At 49.1% G+C, this 9,065-nt stretch overlaps 1 protein-coding gene across 1 annotated transcript; it reads right to left on the bottom strand.

Annotated features, from left to right (window-relative positions):
* Positions 1-359: 359 nt before the first annotated feature.
* On the bottom strand, positions 360-8,796 carry LOC117407677 (zinc finger protein 239-like). Its single transcript, XM_059018110.1, has 2 exons — positions 8,591-8,796; positions 360-2,388 (listed from the first exon to the last, which is right to left on the bottom strand). The coding sequence occupies exon 2, from the start codon at positions 2,339-2,341 to the stop codon at positions 1,247-1,249; it is 1,095 nt and encodes a 364-aa protein (XP_058874093.1). The 5' UTR covers positions 2,342-2,388; positions 8,591-8,796; the 3' UTR covers positions 360-1,246.
* Positions 8,797-9,065: the final 269 nt, after the last annotated feature.

The following is a 9,065-nucleotide window of genomic DNA, read 5'->3' on the forward strand; positions in this document are numbered from 1 at the left end:
ATACAGAAACATTGTATCCTTTATAAACCTGTCTGTCTGTGTGAGACTCTCAGAGATACAGAAACATCGAATCCTTTATAAACCTGTCTGTCTGTGTGAGACTCTCAGAGATACAGAAACATCGAATCCTTTATAAACCTGTCTGTCTGTGAGACTCTCAGAGATACAGAAACATCGAATCCTTTATAAACCTGTGTGTGTGAGACTCTCAGAGATACAGAAACATCGAATCCTTTATAAACCTGTGTGTGAGACTCTCAGAGATGCAGAAACATTGTATCCTTTATAAACCTGTGTGTGTGAGACTCTCAGAGATACAGAAACATTGTATCCTTTATAAACCTGTGTGTGTGAGACTCTCAGAGATACAGAAACATTGCTATCCTTTATAAACCTGTCTGTGTGAGACTGTAAGAACAGGAGATGCATTATTGTGTATGAATGTTTAAATGCCGTGTGTGTAAATCTTACATAGTGGAATCAATAAAGGGACGATGTTAAATTCTGAATTGCTGTTTGGACATGAACCATTATAATCTCTATGAATCACAAACTCACAGCACATAGTTTCTGACTCGGACTAAGAACAGCCTTTTATGTGTTTTTTTTTTATTAGGAGCAAGAATAATAAAAGACGATTCAATGAATTAAAAACAAACAGAAAATGATAAGCCCCTTTATCGCACCTCCAAGACAGCTCGGAAACTGGGGATGCACGAAAAAATACTGCAAGAGATTTTAGATATCATCTTCCTAACTGAAACGAATGTAATAATGGGGTTCTGTGAGCCCTTCGGTGCGATTTACCGTTTTCAGAGTTTGGGTGCTTCTTGTGTTTTCATGCAGCTGCTCGCCTTGACGGAATCAATTCATTTCTCCAATACTGAGAGGAATCATTTATTATCAATCTCTCTCGTATTCTGATTCCGCGTCTGGTCCACAGATGAGAATGCCGTGCTCTGGATATCTAGAGCAGACCGTTCTTCTAGATAAATCAGCTGGTCTCGTTGTGAAGGTGTCGTCAGTGAACCTGAATCGCACGCCCCGGGAGTGAATCGCAAGGGAGGATGTCCTGAATCCCGTCGCAGTGACCCGTGAAGCGCCGCTGCCTCACTTCAGAACGGGCTGCTGCCACGTCATTTCTGACATCCAAAATCTCTCCTGATATTTAAATGTTCTCTTTCACTACATCGTCATGGTTACTTCCTCTCATTCTGTTAAGATATTGTACATTTCATACAGGGTATCAGTTCTCTCCTGTGTGAACTCTCTGGTGTCTTTTAAGATACTGTAACTGCCTGAAGCTCCTCCCACAGTCAGCGCAGACATACGGTTTCTCTCCTGTGTGAATTCTCTGGTGTCTTTTAAGATACTGTAACTGACTGAAGCTCCTCCCACACTCAGTGCAGTGGTACGGTTTCTCTCCTGTGTGAATTTGTTGGTGCGTTTGAAGATTTTGTAAGTGATGGAAGCTCTTCCCGCATTGATCACAGCGGTGCGGTTTGTCGCCCGTGTGAATTCGACCGTGTCTTTTAAAATTTCCTACATCGGCGAAGCTCTTCCCGCATTGATCACAGCGGTGCGGTTTCTCGCCCGTGTGAATTCGCTGGTGTCTTTTAAGATGTTCTGACTGAGTGAAGTTGCTCCCACAGTCAGCGCAGCGATACGGTTTCTCTCCTGTGTGAACTAGACCGTGTCTTTTAAGAACTCCAAATTGAGTGAAGCTCTTCCCGCACTCAGCACAGCGATGTGGTTTCTCTGCTTTGTGAATTCGCTGGTGTAATTTAACACTTTGTAATTGAGTGAAACTCTTCCCACAGTCAGCGCAGCGATACGGTTTCTCTCCCGTGTGAGTCTGCTGGTGTCTTTTAAGAACTCTAAATTGAGTGAAACTCTTCCCACAGTCAGCACAGCGATACGGTTTCTCTCCCGTGTGAATTCGCTTGTGTCTTTTCCCTAATGCTGCTTCATATAATAAAGCCTCATTCTCAGATACTGCTGGTTTAACAGGTAGCAGTTCAGGGGCCTCCCCTTTAATTGGGACAGGCTCCAGTTCAGGGGCCTCCCCTTTAATGCAGACAGGTTGTAGTTCAGGGGCCTGCCCTTTAATGGACACAGGTTCTAGTTCAGGGGCCTCCCCTTTAATGGACACAGGTTCTAGTTCAGGGACCTCCCCTTTAATGCAGACAGGTTCTAGTTCAAGGGCCTCCCCTTTAATGGACACAGGTTCTAGTTCAGAGGCCTCCCCTTTAATGGACACAGGTTCTAGTTCAGGGGCCTCCCCTTTAATGGACACAGGTTCCAGTTCAGTCGCCTCCCCTTTAATGTGAGAAGATGCCATTTCTGAGACTTGCCTTCTGTCCCGATATTCCAGTTTCGGATCAATGCCTGGAAAACCGAAAGTAAGTTTTTATCATTTAACACATGAAATGAAAAAACATCCCATAATAAACATTTATTATAACCCTTTAGTGACCATGATGGTGTAAAAACAGTCACACTGCAGAGTCACTGTGGACCGGGATGCTGTAAACACAGTCACACTGCAGAGTCACTGTGGACCGGGATGCTGTAAACAGTCACACTGCAGAGTCACTGTGGACCGTGATGCTGTAAACACAGTCACACTGCAGAGTCACTGTGGACCGGGATGCTGTAAACACAGTCACGCTGCAGAGTCACTGTGGACCGGGATGCTGTAAACACAGTCACGCTGCAGAGTCACTGTGGACCGTGATGGTGTAAACACAGTCACGCTGCAGAGTCACTGTGGACCGTGATGGTGTAAACACAGTCACGCTGCAGAGTCACTGTGGACCGTGATGGTGTAAACACAGTCACGCTGCAGAGTCACTGTGGACCGTGATGGTGTAAACACAGTCACGCTGCAGAGTCACTGTGGACCGTGATGGTGTAAACACAGTCACGCTGCAGAGTCACTGTGGACCGGGATGCTGTAAACACAGTCACACTGCAGAGTCACTGTGGACCGTGATGCTGTAAACAGTCACACTGCAGAGTCACTGTGGACCGTGATGCTGTAAACACAGTCACGCTGCAGAGTCACTGTGGACCGGGATGCTGTAAACACAGTCACGCTGCAGAGTCACTGTGGACCGTGATGGTGTAAACACAGTCACGCTGCAGAGTCACTGTGGACCGTGATGGTGTAAACACAGTCACGCTGCAGAGTCACTGTGGACCGTGATGGTGTAAACACAGTCACGCTGCAGAGTCACTGTGGACCGTGATGGTGTAAACACAGTCACGCTGCAGAGTCACTGTGGACCGTGATGGTGTAAACACAGTCACGCTGCAGAGTCACTGTGGACCGTGATGGTGTAAACACAGTCACGCTGCAGAGTCACTGTGGATCGTGATGGTGTAAACACAGTCACGCTGCAGAGTCACTGTGGACCGTGATGGTGTAAACACAGTCACGCTGCAGAGTCACTGTGGACCGTGATGGTGTAAACACAGTCACGCTGCAGAGTCACTGTGGACCGTGATGGTGTAAACACAGTCACGCTGCAGAGTCACTGTGGACCGTGATGGTGTAAACACAGTCACGCTGCAGAGTCACTGTGGACCGTGATGGTGTAAACACAGTCACGCTGCAGAGTCACTGTGGACCGTGATGGTGTAAACACAGTCACGCTGCAGAGTCACTGTGGACCGTGATGGTGTAAACACAGTCACGCTGCAGAGTCACTGTGGACCGTGATGCTGTAAACACAGTCACGCTGCAGAGTCACTGTGGACCGTGATGGTGTAAACACAGTCACGCTGCAGAGTCACTGTGGACCGTGATGCTGCAAACACAGTCACGCTGCAGAGTCACTGTGGACCGGGATGGTGTAAACACAGACACACTGCAGAGTCACTGTGGACAGTGATGGTGTAAACACAGTCACACTGCAGAGTCACTGTGGACCGTGATGGTGTAAACACAGTCACACTGCAGAGTCACTGTGGACCGTGATGGTGTAAACACAGACACACTGCAGAGTCACTGTGGACCGTGATGGTGTAAACACAGTCACACTGCAGAGTCACTGTGGACCGTGATGGTGTAAACACAGTCACACTGCAGAGTCACTGTGGACCGTGATGGTGTAAACACAGTCACACTGCAGAGTCACTGTGGACCGTGATGGTGTAAACACAGTCACACTGCAGAGTCACTGTGGACCGTGATGGTGTAAACACAGTCACGCTGCAGAGTCACTGTGGACCGTGATGGTGTAAACACAGTCACGCTGCAGAGTCACTGTGGACCGTGATGGTGTAAACACAGTCACGCTGCAGAGTCACTGTGGACCGTGATGGTGTAAACACAGTCACGCTGCAGAGTCACTGTGGACCGTGATGGTGTAAACACAGTCACGCTGCAGAGTCACTGTGGACCGTGATGGTGTAAACACAGTCACGCTGCAGAGTCACTGTGGACCGTGATGGTGTAAACACAGTCACGCTGCAGAGTCACTGTGGACCGTGATGGTGTAAACACAGTCACGCTGCAGAGTCACTGTGGACCGTGATGGTGTAAACACAGTCACGCTGCAGAGTCACTGTGGACCGTGATGGTGTAAACACAGTCACGCTGCAGAGTCACTGTGGACCGTGATGGTGTAAACACAGTCACGCTGCAGAGTCACTGTGGACCGGGATGGTGTAAACACAGTCACGCTGCAGAGTCACTGTGGACCGTGATGGTGTAAACACAGTCACGCTGCAGAGTCACTGTGGACCGTGATGGTGTAAACACAGTCACGCTGCAGAGTCACTGTGGACCGTGATGGTGTAAACACAGTCACGCTGCAGAGTCACTGTGGACCGTGATGGTGTAAACACAGTCACACTGCAGAGTCACTGTGGACCGGGATGGTGTAAACACAGACACACTGCAGAGTCACTGTGGACCGGGATGGTGTAAACACAGACACACTGCAGAGTCACTGTGGACAGTGATGGTGTAAACACTGTCACACTGCAGAGTCACTGTGGACCGTGATGGTGTAAACACAGTCACACTGCAGAGTCACTGTGGACCGTGATGGTGTAAACACAGTCACACTGCAGAGTCACTGTGGACAGTGATGGTGTAAACACAGTCACACTGCAGAGTCACTGTGGACCGTGATGCTGTAAACACAGACACACTGCAGAGTCACTGTGGACAGTGATGGTGTAAACACAGTCACACTGCAGTCACTGTGGACCGTGATGGTGTAAACACAGACACACTGCAGAGTCACTGTGGACAGTGATGGTGTAAACACAGTCACACTGCAGAGTCACTGTGGACCGTGATGGTGTAAACACAGTCACACTGCAGAGTCACTGTGGACTGTGATGGTGTAAACACAGTCACACTGCAGAGTCACTGTGGACTGTGATGGTGTAAACACAGTCACACTGCAGAGTCACTGTGGACTGTGATGGTGTAAACACAGTCACACTGCAGAGTCACTGTGGACTGTGATGGTGTAAACACAGTCACACTGCAGAGTCACTGTGGACTGTGATGCTGTAAACACAGTCACACTGCAGAGTCACTGTGGACCGTGATGGTGTAAACACAGTCACACTGCAGAGTCACTGTGGACCGTGATGGTGTAAACACAGTCACACTGCAGAGTCACTGTGGACCGTGATGCTGTAAACACAGTCACACTGCAGAGTCACTGTGGACCGTGATGGTGTAAACACAGTCACACTGCAGAGTCACTGTGGACAGTGATGGTGTAAACACAGTCACACTGCAGAGTCACTGTGGACAGTGATGCTGTAAACACAGTCACACTGCAGAGTCACTGTGGACCGTGATGGTGTAAACACAGTCACACTGCAGAGTCACTGTGGACCGGGATGGTGTAAACACAGTCACACTGCAGAGTCACTGTGGACTGTGATGGTGTAAACAGTCACACTGCAGAGTCACTGTGGACTGTGATGGTGTAAACACAGTCACACTGCAGAGTCACTGTGGACTGTGATGGTGTAAACACAGTCACACTGCAGAGTCACTGTGGACAGTGATGGTGTAAACACAGTCACACTGCAGAGTCACTGTGGACTGTGATGCTGTAAACACAGTCACAATGCAGAGTCACTGTGGACAGTGATGGTGTAAACACAGTCACACTGCAGAGTCACTGTGGACTGTGATGGTGTAAACACAGTCACACTGCAGAGTCACTGTGGACTGTGATGGTGTAAACACAGACACACTGCAGAGTCACTGTGGACAGTGATGGTGTAAACACAGTCACACTGCAGAGTCACTGTGGACTGTGATGGTGTAAACACAGTCACACTGCAGAGTCACTGTGGACTGTGATGCTGTAAACACAGACACACTGCAGAGTCACTGTGGACAGTGATGGTGTAAACACAGTCACACTGCAGAGTCACTGTGGACTGTGATGGTGTAAACACAGTCACACTGCAGAGTCACTGTGGACTGTGATGGTGTAAACACAGACACACTGCAGAGTCACTGTGGACAGTGATGGTGTAAACACAGTCACACTGCAGAGTCACTGTGGACCGTGATGCTGTAAACACAGACACACTGCAGAGTCACTGTGGACCGTGATGGTGTAAACACAGTCACACTGCAGAGTCACTGTGGACCGTGATGGTGTAAACACAGACACACTGCAGAGTCACTGTGGACAGTGATGGTGTAAACACAGTCACACTGCAGAGTCACTGTGGACTGTGATGGTGTAAACACAGACACACTGCAGAATCACTGTGGACAGTGATGGTGTAAACACAGTCACACTGCAGAGTCACTGTGGACTGTGATGCTGTAAACACAGACACACTGCAGAGTCACTGTGGACCGTGATGGTGTAAACACAGTCACACTGCAGAGTCACTGTGGACCGTGATGGTGTAAACACAGACACACTGCAGAGTCACTGTGGACAGTGATGGTGTAAACACAGACACACTGCAGAGTCACTGTGGACCGTGATGGTGTAAACACAGACACACTGCAGAGTCACTGTGGACCGTGATGGTGTAAACACAGTCACGCTGCAGAGTCACTGTGGACCGTGATGGTGTAAACACAGACACACTGCAGAGTCACTGTGGACCGTGATGGTGTAAACACAGACACACTGCAGAGTCACTGTGGACCGTGATGGTGTAAACACAGTCACGCTGCAGAGTCACTGTGGACCGTGATGGTGTAAACACAGACACACTGCAGAGTCACTGTGGACAGTGATGGTGTAAACACAGACACACTGCAGAGTCACTGTGGACAGTGATGGTGTAAACACAGACACACTGCAGAGTCACTGTGGACCGTGATGGTGTAAACACAGTCACACTGCAGAGTCACTGTGGACCGTGATGATGTAAACACAGTCACACTGCAGAGTCACTGTGGACAGTGATGGTGTAAACACAGACACACTGCAGAGTCACTGTGGACCGGGATGCTGTAAACACAGTCACACTGCAGAGTCACTGTGGACAGTGATGGTGTAAACACAGACACACTGCAGAGTCATTCGAATCGGACGACCCAGCGATTCGGAAGCTGTGGGCTGCATGGAGCTCCGTCCATCTCAAGGACTTCCTGTGAGTGATGCTGATCCCTTCTGAAAGAGGGATGGGAATCAGACTCCTATTCCGCAGCAGTGTCACCCAGTCCAGGTTTTACTAGCAGCTTGATCAGCCCCCAGTGTGTCTAGCTAACAAGCTCAGGTGTGTCTGATTATTAAACTCCCAGTGAAACCAGGACTGGATCACACTGCTGTGCAGCGGGAGTCTGATTCCCATCCCTGTAGGTAGATTTGTCATTTCAGACTGCATGCAAAGCGCTTTCATTTGAATTTCTGCGGAAGTCACACACTTAGAGAACGGTATGAATCCAATGTTATTTAAATGTGCATGTCAAGGCTTATCTGCTGTAATATGAACTCCCCTGCAGGTTCATTCAACAGACTGACGCCACTCCCACAATGCCTGCACGTGGGGCTCTTCCACCCCTAAAACCCGCTGCTTCCTCTATTAGGAAACGCTTTATAACAGCAGCGCGACCTCAGTGGAAAGCAGCGCGCTCCTCACGTGAGCGTCGCGCTTCATACAAACGCTCTTCAATGGAAGCAAGTTACGTCACATGAAGCAGGCAGCGCCGCGTTCCGCCGCTCGAAGGTTTCCGGGAATTCCAAGGCAGTTTAACCCTTTGAAGGCTCGTCGGGCTCATTCACGCACTGTACGTTTTGCTTTCTCCGTTAACAGAACCCCGTTTGACTGCGTGAATACCATCAATCACACACTCGGTGTCGTTCGCATGCAAAACTGCATCTTTTGATTTGTATAATGCATGGTACGTAAACACACAAGTTCTATTAAAATCCAACCAAATCGTTCAAAAAAAAAAAAATCTATCAGCTAGTCCCATTTCAACACGCGAGATACCAGCTTGCAGAATCTGAATTATTAACCACGTCATACAAACGGTGTATTTGATTTGTGAATGGGGCGAGCACAGCTTAATCATTCGTGACCCTGCGGTTACTTGCTGAGCACGCCGATAGATGCAGTTTCAATGCTGCCTTACCCCCGTCTCTCGCTCTCCTCCCGCCGTATCTCCCCTCAATCGGCGTGAAGTGTGCGCTTATTTATTTCTTCAGTCGATCTCAAGCGATCTTTATTTCATATCTAAACCGCTTCTTCAACTAAAATAACTGAATTTAAAACTAAAACAAAGCCAAGAGGAGGAGCCAAGATGGCAGACTATAGTCCCCAGTTTCACAACCTGGTCCCTCCTCCTCCTCCTCCTCCTCTCGTCGCGATCCCGCCCTCGCTTCGACAGAGGGAGACAAGCCAGCCAATCAATCTCGCAAGCTGGGTTTCGGAGCGTTTCTGTAGCCAATAAACGCCGGCCTGTTCTTTTAACCCCCACCCCCTCGGTGACGCCACGGCTCGGCCCCGCCCCTGGGTGCTTTCTCAACGCGCCGGTAGTTTGTCCGCCGTGGCTTGCTGTAGTTCTGCGGTCGCTGACCCGCGTTTCGTTCGCAGAAGTCGCCGCTTTG

This window comes from Acipenser ruthenus, chromosome 58 (genome assembly GCF_902713425.1).
Source record: "Acipenser ruthenus chromosome 58, fAciRut3.2 maternal haplotype, whole genome shotgun sequence".
NCBI lineage: Eukaryota > Metazoa > Chordata > Actinopteri > Acipenseriformes > Acipenseridae > Acipenser > Acipenser ruthenus.

What these genes read in the sequence shown, in the direction of transcription:
- LOC117407677 (XM_059018110.1), bottom strand. Translation starts at nt 2,341, where the DNA reads ATGGCATCTTCTCACATTAAAGGGGAGGCGACTGAACTGGAACCTGTG.